The sequence below is a fragment of the Meles meles genome, chromosome 19 (assembly GCF_922984935.1).
Source record: "Meles meles chromosome 19, mMelMel3.1 paternal haplotype, whole genome shotgun sequence".
Lineage (NCBI taxonomy): Eukaryota > Metazoa > Chordata > Mammalia > Carnivora > Mustelidae > Meles > Meles meles.
In genome coordinates, this window is record NC_060084.1 from 34,998,055 (window position 1) to 35,016,019 (window position 17,965).

The 17,965-nt window shown below is 39.7% G+C and overlaps 1 protein-coding gene across 3 annotated transcripts in view; it reads right to left on the reverse strand.

Annotated features, from left to right (window-relative positions):
• Positions 1 to 12,804: 12,804 nt before the first annotated feature.
• The window catches only part of PHKB (phosphorylase kinase regulatory subunit beta), a 249,812-nt gene continuing 244,651 nt past the window's right edge, over positions 12,805 to 17,965 (reverse strand). For all 3 annotated transcript variants that reach the window (XM_045988942.1, XM_045988940.1, XM_045988941.1), the window contains 3 exons: positions 16,402 to 16,509; positions 14,318 to 14,458; positions 12,805 to 13,675 (listed from right to left, as the gene is read on the reverse strand). In XM_045988942.1, the coding sequence (XP_045844898.1) occupies positions 13,538 to 13,675; positions 14,318 to 14,458; positions 16,402 to 16,509 (387 nt within the window). In that variant the 3' untranslated portion in view covers positions 12,805 to 13,537. The remainder of the gene's footprint in view (positions 13,676 to 14,317; positions 14,459 to 16,401; positions 16,510 to 17,965) is intronic.

The following is a 17,965-nucleotide window of genomic DNA, read 5'->3' on the forward strand; positions in this document are numbered from 1 at the left end:
TGGTATATATACACAATGGAATACTATGCAGCCATCAAAAGAAATGAAATCTTGCCATTTGCAATGACGTGGATGGAACTAGAGGGTATCATGCTTAGTGAAATAAGGCAATTGGAGAATGACAACTATCATATGATCTCCCTGATATGAGGACGTGGAGATGCAACATGGGGGGTTAGGGCGATAGGAAAAGAATAAATGAAACAAGATGGGATTGGGAGGGAGATAAACCATAAGTGACTCTTAATCTCACAAAACAAATTGAGGGTTGCTGGGGGGAGGGGGGTTTGGGAGAGGGAGAGGGGGGTTATGGACATTGGGGAGGCTATGTGCTATGGAGAGTGCTGTGAAGTGTGTAAACCTAGAGATTCACAGACCTGTACCCCTGGGGATAAAAATACATTGTATGTTTATAAAAAAATAAGAAATTAAAAATTTAAAAACAAAACCTCACAAAAGTACTTTGCCTAGTAATGACTGAAGAATAGACTGGAGGTAAGCAAGACACAAATCAGGAAGACTAGTTAGGAGTCCATCTCAGAAGTTCAGCTCTGAGAGTGAGAGCCGTGAGTTAACTCAAGGTCTGTTAGGAACTGAATTGAAAGACCTTAGTAATTGACTAACTGTGGTAGTGATAAACCCCAAATATGATGCCTCCATGCCTGGGTATATGGATTATGGAAGGACAATTGGAAGAAAAACAGGATTTCAGGAGTTGGGAGAGAGATCATTATAGGTTCAATATTGGATATACTGACAATGAAGTGTCTGTCCATAGACTGTGCTGTCAACTAGGTAGTTGAATATGGGTCTGAGGTCAGAGGTTTAAAGATAGAAACACAGAAGTCCCTGTTGTATAGTAGGCAGTTGATCAATGACGTCCCTACCCAAGGAGAGAGAGTGGACTAGAGAAGGGGGTCTTGGGTGAAGCCAAGGGGGATGCCAACATTTTAGTGGTGGGTAGAAGAGGATACTCTGGGTAAAGCAGTTGAGAGCTTCCAGGGAGGAAGAGATAAACCAGGAGAATGCAGTGGCCTGGAAACCAAGGGAAGATGGTGATTTAAGGTGGGAGAGGTTGTTTAAACACTGCTAAAGAGATGAAGCCTAAAGAAAATGTCCTTTGGACTTGGTGACATGAAAATTATTGATGACCTTACTAAGAGTCATTTCTGAGACAGACAGGAAAGTGAAAAAATAGAACATGTGCAGACTGTTTTGAGAAATTTGTCTGAGGATGGGCAAAGAAGAGGAGAAAGTTGGTCTGGATGAAGGGCCATGGGGAGTGAGGGAGGAAGGTTATTTTAGGATGGGAGAGATGAAAGCATATGTTAATGCTAAAAAGAAGGATTCAGTGAACAGTGGAAGAGAGAGGAGAGGGTTGAGGGGCAAAGTGCCCGAGAAGCCCAGAGAGGGTGAGATCCCAGCACAGCTGCAGGGGTTGGTCCTAGTTGGAAGAGAAATCTGCTTCTGTCCTGAGAAGCCCGAGGCAAACCCTAGTTTCTGCCATGGCCAGGGATGGAGCCATGTCACATTGGCAGCAAGCACAAAATTCTAAAAGAGCCTATTTGGGTATCAGTTATTCTTCACCAGGCACTGGGCTTGGGATGAGAGTTTGTCTCCTTGCCTTCCTGGCCAACACACACACACACACACACACACACACACACACACACACACACACACGTATGTGCACTCATTAAACATGTGTTTTGGAAACAGGAACCTCATAGAAACCCCTACTCCTACTGCCTGCCCAAAGGCTTTCTCCTTGTACTCCTGAGACCTCAGTATATACTTCACACAACAAAACACCCTTTTACCATTCCTCCACCTCTCAGAGGTGTCCACCTTCCACCTTCTCAGGATGATAACAATTGGCAAAGTCCCACGGACAGACCCACTGAGACATAATAAACAGCAAAAGTAAGGTCAGGAGTATAATATCACTCCAGAGAGGTGGTGTTTGGGTCACTGCAAGACATCATGTTCCCAAAGGCAACAACATAGTCACTAAACGGACTGGTAGCAACAGAGGAGACCAGCTGCTACCTGACTCTCTGCCCCTCATGTCTATAAAATTCACAAAGCCTCAGGCTTGAACTATGAGAGAAACAGCTGTTCTCTTTCTCTAGTCACAGAGTTCAGGGGGATTGGCCTTTGGCGTAGCTCCAGCATGGTCGTGTCAGGGGGACGACGGGGCTGTATGTGCGCCATCTCTTTTAGAGGAGGGGAACCACCCCAGAGGGGAGGCCCAGTGACTCTGAGAGTGAAAGGGGATAATGGCTGGGAAAGGGCCTTGAAGAGGCGGCTGATGTTGTCATGAATCATTAATGCTGGAAGGATTTGGTAAAATTCATGTGGATCCCTGGCCTGCATGGGAGCTTTGGGCCAAAGGCCTGTGTGGTCACTATTCTAGTACCGAATGGGCACATTAAAGTCAATCTCCCATATGTACCACAATACAATGCCTGTACATAGTTGAGGCTTCATTTTATAAATTATGCAATAGAATATAACTACCAGGCAGACCTGTTGTTTTATACCAAGCAAACTTCAATAATGATGTGCTATATACTATAGTGTTACCTTTTGGGGGCACTTTCTTATTGATCACCCCACCTTTTCTTCACAATGACCCTCTGAGGTTTCCCTCACGCATCTGATGAAAAGTGAGGAGCCAAGAGAGACCCACGGATGAGCATGCGTTTCCTCCATTTAATGGTAAAGCAAGGTGATCCAAGGCAAGTGTTTTCTCCAGTTACTACTATGTGTTGCTGTCTTGGGTCTCTTCTTAAAGAACCTAAGGAAAAAATCACTGGCATAATGTATTTTAACCAAACCATTGCCAATAAACTCTTGTCAAGGATACGGGGCACTGGGCCAAAAGTAGAAGGAATTGTGTTGGGATCATCCTCCACTCCACAACAGAGAAAATTAATGGCACTGCCCTTGATGCATTTGAGAGAACCACTTAACTAACTGCTGACTCTGCTAGTTCTAGTTATTTACTTCCCTGCTCAATAGAAGTTGAAAAATCACTTGTATTATTAATTTGCGTAAAATCTTCCCGTTTCAGAATGTGACTCCAAAGCTATTTTTATAAAGCAAAGTTGGAATTCTCAGCTTTTTGCTTTCAGATGACTATAGCCATTCATCAGCAGTTCTCAGAAATATGGAGCTTACAGTTTTTTTACCTTTCCTTTTCCAGATGAGATAAACATGTACAGGTTAACTGAATTTCTCTCTCACTGCACAACCATATCTAAAACTACAAAAATAGTCCTTAGTCTCTATTTTCAGACAACCAGACAGTAACATTCCCCTTTGGAAAAAATCCCATCTATAATAAATTTTTATTACCCACTCTCTTTTTCTGTCACTCAACAAGCATTTACTCAGCTTCTGCTACATGTTTAGCCCTGAGGTTGGTAGTGGATGGAGGCACCCAATTTATTTAGTCTTTATTGAGTGCTAGGCCGCAGAAGGCTTATATTTCACCTAAGGAAAACACCGGCCTCATGAAGTAATAAGTGCACCCGTGGAGAGTCTATATTCCATAACTGTGTGGAGTCCGTGGCATCCTTGGGCATGCTGAGACAGAGACTACTAGGAGGAGGAGGGGTCATGAGGACAGAAGAAGTCAATAAGAGAGAAGGACGGAAATACGTTTTAGACAAGGAGACCACATTTGTGTCTGTTTTGAAGACCATAAGTAGCCTGGACTGACTCAGAAAGTCCGACAATAGGGAGTCATTGAAGGTTTATTTACAAGATGAACAAAATGTTTACATTCAGTTTTGGAACGGCTAGAAAGGAATGGTAATTAGACTTGAGACCTCAAACTGGGTGAGTGGAGGATATAGTCAATTTGGCAGTGGTGTAGTTGCAGGGAAAGAAAATTGGGTTAAATGAGACAAACCATGCAAAGAAGGCTTGATGAAAAAATGGTAGGACAGATAAGTGGAAATTTCCAGTGGGCAAATGGAGATAAAATTTATTTATTTATACACATACACGTGTGTCTATGTATATGTTTATGTATATATATGTATATGTGTACATATATGAGAGAGAGTTATGAGGATTGAGGTGATATTTGAGGCAAGAGAATAGGGTGCTCTTTGAAAAACAGCACCTAGCAACACAGGAGTGAGGCTTCCGTTTAAAGGAAGAGGGATGCATGCAGTTCCATAAATGGATGATGATTTGATAAAATGGTAGAGTTGAAGGGATTTTGCAAAAATCTAGCCCAACTCAGTCACTTTAAGGATAAAGAAACTGAGGTTCAGAGAACATCAGTGATCAGCCAAGTGGTCCACAGCGTTCAGAAAATGAAAGATCTGGGGCGCCTGGGTGGCTCAGTGGGTTAAAGCCTCTGCCTTCGGCTCAGGTCATGGTCCCGGGGTCCTGGGATCGAGCCCCGCATTGGGCTCTCTGCTTGGCGGGGAGCCTGCTTACTCCTCTCTCTCTCTCTGCCTGCCTCTCTGCCTACTTGTAATCTCTATCTGTCAAAAAAATAATAAATCTTTAAAAAAAAAAAAAAAGAAAGAAAATGAAAGATCTGTGGCTGGAGACCAAGTTCTCAGATTCCCAGTTTTTGTTCTTTCTCACAGTTGGAGACCAGGAAATGGCTGTGTGCAAGGTGAATGCTAATTAATATTGACCAACAGGATGAAATTGGCAATCGTGAGCTTCTAAATTGGGGTAAAATAAACATGAGTCAAGGAATTTTCACTACTACACCATTCTTTGTCCTCTAACATAGGTCAATAAGAACCACCAATAAAAGCAGAACCATGGGGGGGAAAAAAGCTTTAAATGAAACAATCCTTTAAATGAGGGCAGATTAATGATTTCAAAGGCTGGAAAATCATTCCTCCCCCCCCCCCCTTTATTTTTCAGTATAAGGAGGTAGTAGAAAAAATCAGATTCAAACACTCCATTTCTGATGGATTCATCCTGCTCCTTCTCAGTGCAGACTGGCACGTGAAGTGGACCAGAAGAAAAATTTGATTGCGCCGCCCAACTCCTGGGTCGTGAGCTGTGCTTCCGTAATTTGCAATATCTCCATCAAAAAACAATTGAATCTGAAGAGCTAGAAACGCGTGCTGCATGAAAGACTTCTGATTACAGCACCCACTCCCAGGCTCAGAAAACAAACACTTCTCTAAATGATCCAAACCCCTTATGAACTTATCATCTCTACTGGTGCCTCGGCCGGTATTCGAACTGAAATTGCCACTTAAACCTGCCCCCGTAGTTCACCGTACTGAGCGCACCGGATGGGAGAATTAATTACCCACTCGAGCCATATTTCTCTACCAAACACGGGAACATGGCGGGGTGGGCACTTGATGGTGAGTGACTGATAGTATTGAGTTTCTTCGTTCTCATTGTATTCCTGGCTCAAAAAGGAAGTGAAATACACACGGTGTTGGGAACTTTGTCCTTATTTAGATCCCTTCAGTGCTTTCAGCAAGATGGAACTGGGACCTGCCTTTTCTGTCAGGTGGATATGCCTCTGATGGTCTCTCTGCGAGGAAGGAGGGTCAAGCCAGATTCCAGAGTAAATGTGTTTCTCTCAAGAGCTGCAGGGCTTCCAGAAGTTCAGGGAAACTGCTTTCCTGTGTCCCCACATCACAGAGGCACCAATGCTGTTGTAAGATGGGCAGGGGCTAGGGGACAAAAATAGATGAGCTCGGTTCTTAATAAAGCATCTTTGAAGGAGTCATGTTACAAATTTGAGAATTTTCTAATGACTGTCTGTATCCTTAAAATTTTTCGAATTCCTCTGCATTTGAGAAATAATTATCTAAGTTCTAATTTTGTGATCTGGAATCTCACTATCCAGTCACCTACTATTTGTGGGACCTTGGATAAGAGGCTTAAACTCTATTCCTCAGTTTCCTCATATGTAAAATGAGGATCCTAATAGCTTCTACTCCACACTATATGTACGGCACTATGTGCCATATATACATAGAGCACTTCGATATGAAGAACTAAGCCCAATGCCTAGTATATTAAATGCTCAGTAAATGCAACCTATTATTAGCCCCTGTTCTTACTTGATTAGGCTAACTGGTGGTATAGCGATCTAATGGTTTCTTTAAAAACAAAGAAACAGGGGTGCCTGGGTGGCTCCGTGGGTTAAAGCCTCTGCTTTCAGCTCAGGTCATGATCCTAGGGTCCTGGGATCGAGCCCCACATTGAGCCCCACATCGGGCTCTCTGCTCAGCAAGGAGCCTGCTTCCTCCTCTCTCTCTCTGCCTGCCTCTCTACCTACTTGTGATCTCTATCTGTCAAATAAATAAGTAAAATCTTTAAAAAGAAATTAAAACAAACAAAAAAACCAGCTTTTTTTTTCTGTTTTGGAATAGTTTCACCTGATTATTTTCTTTCTTTTTTTTTTAAGATTTTATTTATTTATTTGATAGACAGAGATTACAAGTAGTCAGAGAGAGGGGAGGAAGCAGGCTCCCCACTGAGTGGAGAGCCTGATGTGGGGCTCGATCCCAGGACCCTGAGACCATGACCTGAGCCGAAGGCAGAGGCTTTAACTCACTGAGCCACCCAGGCGCCCCTGATTATTTTCTTTCTTGCAATGAGTATTTAATTTCCATTTGATCTTGTTTGGTACTATGTTTAGAACTATAATTTTTGTCTGAATATGGTCATAGTCATCTTTTATGTAGTAATTTGATCACAGTTTAGATATTCTGAAATTTCAGTTTTGGTTTCAATAAAGAATTTCAAAATTTATGAGAGGTTGGCTTTTTTTCTTTTCTATTTTGGTTATTAAACTGAAGCCTTTTCTGTTCTTTAACTGGACATAAGAGAATGCAGTCTTCACTTTTATTGGGCATGGAGCCCAATGTGGGGTCTGAACTCACAACCCTGAGATCAGACTCTGAGTCAAGATCAAGAGTCGGATGCTAACGGACTGAGCCACCCAGGCACCCCTCCATTATTTCTAATTTTGAAATGCATGAAATTTCTAATTTTGAAATTCTCTCTGGTACCCAAAATAAGGTCAGCTTCAAAATGTTTCAGGGGAACTAGAAGATATAATCTCTGTAGTTTGGATATAGAATTAAATATTTATGTATTAGTGATTATTCTCATGGGGTCATTATTTGTTTGCAGATTTCATTCGTCACAGGCAAGTTAGTGACTATGTTTTGTTTCTCTTTGCATTTTCAGACACTTGTTTTATGTATCTTGCTGCTGGCTAGAGGGAACTGCTCACATACACTCACTTTCAGTTTCATACTTTATATATGGTTAAATAATTCTTTACATTACATTCTTTCTGTCTAAATAACTGGGAGTTTCTGTATCCCGGCAGAATCCTAGCTCAGAGGTTAATGACAGGTGATGCAGCAAGCAGAGTGGGGCATGGAGGGGGTACAGACCGCCTGCCTCACCATTGGTCAGGGACTGACACTGAGGCAGTTCAGCCATTGTCCACAAATGGCTACCACATTCACCTTGCTCATTGTCATCTCAGCCCACAGGAGTAGGGGGAGTGCACAGGGCAGGCAAGCACGGTTTATGGACCAGGTCTACAGGTACCATTCACTCTTCTGTTCACATCCCATTGGAGAGCATTCCACTGAAGTCACAAACCCATACTCTGTGAGAGATAATAGAATGTGTGGTACATCTGATTAGCCATATATGCCCAGCTATAATTCTGTTACTATGGAAGTGGAGAATGGATTTTGATGGACATCTAGCAATTTCTGCCATCACAGTGCTTCGTTCTGTATATAGATTTAGGCCATTTGTATTCTAGTTACAGATTTAATGCTTTTTTTTTTTTACTTTTATTTTTTTATTATTTTCTTTTATTCGTTTATTTGTTTATTTACAGCATAACAGTGTTCATTGTTTTGGCATCACACCCAGTGCTCCATGCAGTACATGCCCTCCCTATTACCCACCACCTGGTTCCTCAACCTCTCAACCACCCCCCCCTTCAAAACCCTCTGGTTGTTTTTCAGAGTCCATAGTCTCTCATGGTTCATCTCCCCTTCCAGTTTCCCTCAACTCCCTCTCCTCTCCATCTCCCCATGTCCTCCATGTTCTTTGTTATGCTCCACAAATTTTTTTTTACTTTTAATTAAATGTTGTCTGACAGTAAAGTGGAGAGCTACAGTTATAAGGGATCTTGGACTGTCATTTTGTTTTCTGTCCTATGCTTTATGGTCAGTTTTCTGAACATCACCTCTCCTACCTGGCACCTTGTGGTAATTTAAAATTACTTGCATTTCAAATCGTAAACTTAAAAAAAAAAACCCTCAATTTATTGATTTATTAACTTTAAAAAATGAAGTGAATAATACTCCTTGCTGTGGAAAACAAGGAAATTAGCTCACTTGTACTTCCTTCTCAGCCACTACTGAGTTCTGTCAGCCAGCTCTAGGCTTTTTGTCCCAGCCCATAATTACATCATTTTAAATGGCTAAGTTTTTCTTTCAAGTCACCTTTACATTCTTCTCTGTGACTGTAAATTGTATTGTTGGTACTATTGATACTTTTTTTTCTTAAAGATTTTACTTATTTGACAGACAGAGATCACAAGTAGGTAGAGAGGCAGGCGGGGGGGCAGGCTCCCTGCTGAGCAAAGAAACCCATGCAGGGCTCCATCCCAGTACTTTGGGATCATGACCTGAGCCAAAGGCAGAGGCTTTAACCCACTGAGCCACCCAGGCACCCCAGTTGTTACTACTGATACTTTAATGAATTAATCATTTGTGAGTAGTTCTTACGTATTTATTATGTTCTCTCCATTACTGTACTATTCACGTTGATTCACGTTGGCTGGATTCAGTCAAGTATTATTTTCAAGAAAGATTCACGGTGTATGATTCCCGAGTTACTGTGTATTGAAGAATTCTTTGCCTTTACAACTGGCCAGGAAAAAAAGTCTTAGATCACATTTATTGAGTTGAGCCCTAGAAGATGATGGGTTTTGGGGGCTTAACTTCTCCAAGATGCTTCAGTGTTGCTCATTTTGTGTCAAAATTTTCTGGAACATGATGTGTTCTCTTTACCTGCAGATTTAGTTCTTCTTTATTTAGGGAAAACTTTATATCATTGAATTTTTTTTCTTCTGTGCCAATGTGGCCTTCTGTACTGATGGATACCAATTTTATTTATTTTGGATCAACCTTGTCCACCCCCATCTCTATCCTTTTCCATCAGCATTTACTCTGATTATCTCCCCTATGAAATACCACATCAGAGACGTCTCCATAATCACAGGAAAACTAATGATGTTTGTCACTCTTTCCCTCCCCCTCCTGTCTCATTTTTCTTCACAGCATTTATTATTCTTTGTCACTCGTGTTCCCAACACCAACTAGACCATAAACTCCATGAGAGGAAATTTGTCTTTTTTCCCCCCATTACCATGCCAGAACAGTGTCCAGCGTATAGTTGATGTTCAGCATTTGACTGAATTATCTCGTTTTCCTTGTCAGTCAGCAATTCAGTTTTCAGCTATGTATATTTTGTTCTTTGCTGTTTCTAATTTGTGAAACTTGTTGTCTCAACTCTATTTTTCTTTCTTACTGTATTGTCTTGTCTTTGCTTTCTTCTTTCAGCAATTCCTTTTCTCTTTATTTTTGAGTATAGGGCATTTGTTGTGGAGGGAGTATATTCAGAATGAGTTCTGTATCTATTCTTTTTCTCCTGTAGTATTTTTACATAGTTTACAAGCAGCTTCTTTCCATCTTTCTTGTGATTGGCACAGTAACTTTGTGGGTAACCAGATACAGTGTCAGTGGTCTTCCGAACTTCTTCCCAATCTGAACACTTTCCTTTTGTTCTCTTCTAGCTGTTTCCAGCTGAGTCCCTCTTTCTCTGGCAATATTAAGTAAGCTCCAAAGTTTGCCCTGTTTGGAGGAACAGTCTCATATTATAAGCCACTGCCCTTGGAAACAGGATGTCCTTGATTAGGAAGAGCGAATTCAGGTCTCATAGTGTTAAAAGAAGACTTCAGAGAAAAAAAGATAGTCGTCAAATCCAATCACCACTGCCCATAAGCTCCCTCTCAGGCAACAGGACAAGGTCTGCAGTACCTATTCTCAGACCATCTATTGTTGTAGATAATTGGTTCTAGGGGATTGTGGTCACCCTTGCTCCTCATCTACCCCACCCCACATGAAAAATCAAAACAGCTGCTCTCAATAGCACTCTCCTTCCTTGGAGAGCACGACTGTGGCAGTGCCCAGTTAAGGTACCCAGTTAAGAGGGCAACTGGGGGCTGAAATCCAGCTTATACTTGGCTCTCTGAGCTATGTGTCCTGCTATGGGGTTGTATGTGTTCAGCAAAAGGACATTTTTCTTAGCACAAAGGTGCCTAACCCTGTGCCCACAGGGCTGAGTGTGCCCAGAAAGGTTGCCTTTTTCTAACTCACCCAGATGTCATGTGGGCTGGCAGCAGCCCTGCTGGAGAATAGTGCCAATGGTGGAAGGAATTCTATGCTAGAAGGACACTGTCTTTTTCCCCTAAATGCTGACTCAGCACTCATCTGATTCCCTCAAAAGGCATTAGGTTTTTCATAATTTATCTACTGCCTTGTCCTCGCCCTGTACAGCTTCTGGGAGGCCAGAGTACAGGATCCAAATATGAATCCAATGAGTCTTTTGTCTTCCTGTTGCTTTATAGAGTTTTTGGTAGGGGGTTGTATTGCTTCATCTGAATACTGCTGGTTTTGTTTTGTTGATCCTTCCTCCCTCGTTTTTCATTCATGTTTTTAGTTTCTGAAATAGAGTAGTTTTATGATCTGGCTGCATACTACCATGCTACTTCCAGCCTCTCCTTGATTTAAACATGGTCTCTCTGTGCTGCTATAACTGGGTAGTCATACCGTGTTGGCTTTTCTGCTTTTATCCGCCATCTATTTAATATGCATGCTCATGAAGGGCAACAAGCACGTCTGAACCTACTCTTTATAGAGTTGTGGCAAAAAGCTAAATTTATTCCGGTGTCCTACAAACGTTATTTCATGTCCATAAGGCACCATAAGTTTATCACATATTGAAGATGACATCAAGATGATACCACACTCTGATTTTTTAAAATTGAAATATGAATTTTTCAGACTTAAATAAAATACAAGGAAATCTGGAAAACACCATGTTTCTTAAAATGATAGCTCTGGAAATGTAGTTGAATTTGATATTCAGTCAGGAGTTTCCAACAGACGTTGCTTGTACAATAAACTTACACAGTGAATCTGCCATTGTGATAGAGGAAGTTTTAAATCAGATTTAAATCTTGTCATGCCTGGATAAATGTGCTAATATTTTCAGTCAGTCCCTAGTACAGCTGTTAAAATATTTTAGCTCTGTAGGCCAAATGGGATTTTTAAAATTCATATGAGTTCTGTGTTCTAATTCTTATTATGTTCTGCTTTCCTAGTTAGAAAACAGCCATTGGCTTCTGTAGAGATGTACATCAAGGTTTACCAATCCCAACACATCTTTCAGTACAATAAATTTTGAATTTCATCAAAACACAAAGTTGGTACATATGTCACAGATCCTGAATGCCTTCAGCAGCATGGGAAAACCAGAATCCTGCATATGCAGCATTTAGGCAGCAAACTAAAACTCATGCAGGAAATATATTTGCATTTGATGTTTGATTTCAATAAAGGCAGTGACAGGTTTCTGGCAATTTTACCTAGCTTATCAGACTTTTAAAAAATTCCTAAAAATACAAAAGAGTTTACTTTTCTCTAGATTTCAGCAAATATTAAATATTCCAAAGGCCTTTTTTCTCTCTATTTCCAGTTTCTCCAGCTATGAAGCATCGGTCTTTAATTCTCCATGGGCTTCAAGTTTAAGTTTTTTTAATGCTTGTTTTGGAAACTAGGTTCATTATCATGTTTTCATAAACTCTCTTAATTCATCAAGTAATTGTCTTCTTTGTCATATCCCTCTCCTTAAGATGTTCTATAAGGTCAGATTTTTACCTCATTCTTCCCATTTTTGCCAACCAGTGCATATATGATTTCTTTTTCTTTTTTTTTTTTTTTTAAGATTTTTATTTATTTATTTGACAGACAGAGATCACAAGTAGGCAGAGAGGCAGGCAGAGAGAGAGAGAGGAAGGGAAGCAGGCTCTCTGCTGAGCAGAGAGCCCGATGCGGGGCTCGATCCCAGGACCCTGGGATCATGACCTGAGCCGAAGGCAGAGGCTTTAACCCACTGATCCACCCAGGCGCCCCCATATATGATTTCTTATGTAAGATCCAGGCAGTATACCTCAGAGTTATGAGAAATGGGCTTCACTCTGCAGATTTTTCCATGCGCTCATACAACCATGTATTTGATATCAATATGACTTGTTACTAAAGCCACTTGTCCTATGTTTCTTAGATCCTTTCAAGACTATGGAATGGGCTGCCTCCTTTATGTAACAAGTTTGACTTCTTAGGTGGAAACTCCATAATAAGTGGATATCTCCATATTATGATGATACTCTATAATAAGACTGGTCAGAAAAATGACTCTCCTTTGGTCCATGGCTCAAACTAATGGGCTGTACTGTAACACTCAGTAAGGATTCATAAAACCTAAACATTTAATCCATTTTCTATTTTTATTAAAGTCTGCTTAAGTAAATTTGGTAACAAAATATGTGTAATGGTAGATACCACAGATTTTCTTCCACTCTATCTCCAGATCAATTAAACTGAAAATATTCAGGAGTAATAGACTTAATATTGTGAACAGGAGAATAAAAAGTGTGTCCAGATATACTCATTAATTCAGGAAAAAATGTAATGATTTTTAATTTTGTTTTTATTAGTACAAACTAGGTTAACAGTCCATACTTCTGAACAATCTTACACATGCCACATTTTTAGTAAGAGCTCAAAGAGAATGTTTGATCGGGTATAGATTACACTGTATTTTAGCCCAACCCCTAAGGTCAGCACAAATACAAAACCACAGTCATGTTTACAAGGTAAAAATTGTACAACAGCTCTGTATACTAAAATATTACCAGCAACACAGTATCTGAAAATCAAAACATTAGCTGGCAGATTTGTTTTTATGATTTTAATATTTTTTTCTAGTATGATAATGCCACTAAGTTAAGTTCACCATTCTTTCTCTATCTTTTCATTTCCTGTATGCATTTCTAGCTGGCAAATTCATTTTAATGGCAGTAAGTTGGGAATTTATTCCAAAGAACAAAGATTCATTTCGATGAGTTATTTGATTATAAAACATGCAATGGTGAACTTTTAATTCATTAGCCATTTCTATCATTCAGTAAAAATTATTATAGTTGGCATAATAATCATGAGAAATTTTTTCCACCTAGTTAAAGCATTTCTTACCATTAGATTGACTAAGGCATGCAAGAGGTCCAGTAACTGCCAAGGGTATGCCAACCACCTCAGCAACAAAATCAGTCCATACATTAATGGCAGCCTGAACTAAGCTTCAACACAAAACTTAACACACTGCTAGAAAATGTGTCTCAGTTGAGCCTCTCACACCTTCCTCACTAGCTAACCAGACATGGGTCATCATTGCTTGGTTTGACCTCTCCTTCTAGCAGCAAATTCATCACAACCTTTGTCAAATAGCTGCATGTTCCTCTTTTTCCCAGTGGGGGAGTGTTATAAAAGGAAGTCATGTCATCCTACAAAGGAAAACAGTAAGCGAGTCATTTGATTTTTGTTGGTAAAAGTTGACAGGTAAAATCAGTGTCAGCCTAGGGGGAAAAATAAATTCGCAGAAAGATTTCCTCATGGAAAATAGAAACTTCCTGAGGTTTTCTTTCATTTTCCTAAGGCATCTTCTCAGCATATAAAACAAAGACAGACATTTTGAGTATTCTCCTCTTTGCTGATAATTTTTATTTACTTAGGGAACCTTTTTACAGATGAGCATAAAATATTAAACAGGGAGCCTGGAAGGGACTATATTAATAGTATACCCAGCACCAATGTAGCCTGTTACGTATTCCCATCCTCCTCAGAATTTAATTTTATAGCCTTCTGGAATCTATGGCTCCTCTCTAGTAAAACACATTTTAACTGCTAACTATATAAAGGAAATTTATTTCTTCCCAAGTTTTCTTTTTAGCCAGAGTTTCATAGCTGAACTGACTAGTAATTAACTAAAAAGCACCACTAATTTCTTGAGTAAGTCAGACTTCTCCCTGCCCCTCAAGTACTCCATTTTTGTACCCTATAAATCAGTTTTGTAAGTTAAACAGTAAAAGATTAGGGATATTTTGAAGAGTTGAGACAATAAAATAAAAAGCTTTTTCTCTACTTACTTGTTTTTCAACTTCCTTTAATCGACTCTCATCTTTTTGAAATTCATGAAATGCTTCTTTTACCAGTTTGTCTAGATCTACTTTGTCTTGAAATTCTAGCTCAGGGTTTCTTTCCAGTACAATGGATACAACCATTAGTAACTAGAAGAGACAGACGTTGAAAGCCAATTATATGAACCATAAAAGCAACACAGTCTGGACATGTTTTCATTCTTTACTCAGATTGATGGATGACCCTTGAATTCCACAGTAATCATTGTGAATGGAATCTTTCTAATCTTGCAAATTAGTAGCACAAGTTCTGTTTGGAAACTGCACATTTTTTTCATTGTGTATATCTTTGTAGCTGTGCAGAAATGTTTTTAGGTCACTTAAATGAAACAAGAAAAATGGTTTCCCAGTCCTGCCAACAGTACATTGTGCTCTATTTGCCCAAGGTGTCTAAACTTTCTGGCCTTTGGGCATTAATCCTTGTTGGCAAGACACCAAAACCAGTGTCCAGTGGAGCACAGGCTGCCCTACAAGAGGTGGCAGGCAACAAAGCTAAAGAAGGCAGGTGAGTTCAGTGGTGACTCCGGATCTAGGCTCATGATCAAATGACTTAGAACCCAGGACTCCAAAATGAGTATAATTCTGTGAAATTATAGTGTTTCTCAGGTAATGGTTATGTTTAAAAATAATACACCTAACTCTGATCTCTTTATGGTCTGAGTACTACTTGGTCTGCATATCTTAGTTTAATGCATCAACCTATTGTTTGGCTATCTCATACATTCGACCTAAGTAGTAACTTCCACTTTAGATGACAAACCGCTAGACACAAAGATTGTGTCTGAGTATATAATGCTTGGTAAAGATTTACTGACGATAATTATGACTCCTTCTTTGCACATGAAACAGGAAAAAAGACTTCATAATTCCCAGTTTGGGAATCTTCCTGACTGTACTCTCTCTAAATGCTTCCAAAACAGAACGTGAAAAAAACAAAGGAAACACTTTCAGAAAAAAATCCAGGTGTCACAACGTGGGAGACCTTGGAGATGGCTTTAGCCAGGAGAATTGAAGTTTTGCTCTAGTTCTAAAGAAAAATTTTTTCTGCAAGGGGATCCTCACTTGCTCAACAAGAAGGACCTCCATGTCCATTGTATGTCCTAAATGCTGGGCACTAGACACTGAATGGCTAACAGCTAAGAAAGGCATTCACCCTTCCAATAATCCCATCTCTTCCTGACCCCAGGCTGCCTCATTCCCACATGCTATGCAACTGGCTGATATTGTCTCTAAATCCTGGCACAGCTGAGGTACGACTGAATCTCACTCAACTCTGACTGGATTTCAGGTGCCAGATCCAGCACTTACTGAGAGCTTCTGCCTCACCCAAACATAATACCCACCCACAAGAAGCACAGTCTGATGGAGTCATCCCCAAGGAAAGAGACAAAGTGAAGACTTACTACATGTTAAATCCATTCATTATGGGGATTCTCTCCATATTTGGCATAATGTTTTAAAATGGCAAAAGAGCACATGTATACACCATGCATGTGTGTATATATTTCAGCATTTAACTTTATATAAAATGATACAGCACAAAATTACATGTCTTCTCTAGAAGTTCAGAGAGGTGTTCGGAATGAGGTCCCTCAAAATATCAACACTGATGATCTATTGCTAGTGGGTATGGAGAAATTTTTCTGCTTTCTTTTCTATAATTTTCTAAACTATTAAAACTTTCGACAACAGTCATGCGTTATTTCTATAAATAGAAAAAAATGAAATTAAAGCAAATAGGAAAAAGCCACTTCCTCTGTTTTTTAGGTTAATGCCTGTTCATGCACTTGCCATTGAGGGGTGACTGAAAAAGCTGGGCAGTCCTTCCACACTGAAGGATTTAAGATGTTTGAATTATTTATGTACCTTGGCTTGGGTCAAGGATTGCTATATTGTCTAAGACTCAACTAGAGGAGATCCAGGTTAGGTAAAGAGTGGAATCCCTGGTCTCTCTTGAGCAATGTCCTTTATGTTAGCGTTCAGAGAACAGACAGAAAGCACTTTTTAAGCAATCTGCATTTCTAGATACAAACCTCCACCACAATCTGTCTGTACTTTGGCTGGTCAATATTTCCCAACATGTCTTCAACAAGGAGAGAGAAATTCATCTCATACATGGTCATATCTGACAGGGTTGGTTGCTGAAAAAAATAACCCAATATTAACATGCTGCATTGTTATACTGTGGTTCCCACTTAATAGAGGAATTTCATTTTCTAATCAATAACCTTTTTCAGGTTTTATAAAACCTTAGGGAGCATTTTCAGCTATATGACTGGATTTTATATATGTCAAACTACTGAAGCCAACCAGCTGACTATTGTGATATATTAAACCTCCTGTTTTTAGTAGTTATCTTCACTATACAAATGTTAAGGGAAAGAGACTATATTGGAAATCCACTCAACACACAAAAGGAACAGAGAAAAATTGAGACAACAAATAGAGTACATATTGCTTTCAGAATTAACACAAGAAGTTATGCTTGCTGTCAGACTTTAGCATGTAAGTCACTTGATATTGAATTTACATCATTTCTGTGGCAGCTCCTTTCTGAGCTGGCAGCATAAAAATGCATACAAATAAGCAAAAAACAACATCGCATGTAGAAATGGCAAGAAAATGCAGGAAAAAAAGCAAAACTAAAATAATTTACTCTACCTTTTCTACTTCATTTAAGACAAGGGTACTGCATAGTCTTTTCACAAACATTTTCACAAACCAAATGAAAGCAGCAAATAAACTCAAATTCAAATGCAAATCCAAATCTGGGCATGATGGCTAGCTAACCCTCAAAGGATTGAAGAGAAGACTCTAAATCTTAGGTTTGGATGGTGGAAAGCAGATGGAGTCACCAGACTTATTACCAGAGATGCAGAAATGATGAGTCATATTTATTTGCTTCCACCTCAATGATGATTTACAGTGAACTTCATCATAGCCTTAGAACAATGTGTATCTACTTACTATTCTTAATGGGACTCAGCAGGAATGTCCCCTTGAAATCAAATGACAGCAAACTTGTTCGACCTCTATAATTTGATATGGTCCATCTATTGTATTCTATATTCAGTATAATCTAACATATTATTAATGTTTACAGGCAGTACCTAGTTTGGGGAAAGTGAGCCCAGTTGCTAAACACAGTAATTATAATTCTTTAGATGTCTAGCAATGGGATTAGTAAGGCTACAGAAAGAAAGAAAAATCCTGTCATGGTTTCAAATATATTTCCTTCTAACAGATCTTATTTGAAAAGTCAATCTGGCTATTATGCAACTATGGTAAACCTAGAGAAGGGACATCAAGCTTGTTCTACTTCCCACTCTATGGAAGAATGTGGTGGGGTAGGCAATATAGTAGAGAAGTTAAGACAAAAGGCTAAGTCAAATTACCAGGGATAGGGGAGGGGATATGTGTCACGCTCAGGGTCAACTACTTCCTAGATGTATGACCTTGGGAAAACCACTTAGCTATGCCTCAGTTTCCTCATCTGTCAAGTGGGAATAATAAAGTACCCACCTCAAAAGAACATTTTGTGAGAATTAAAGGAGCACTTAGAAAAGTGCCTGGCATGTAAAAATACTTAACATGCAT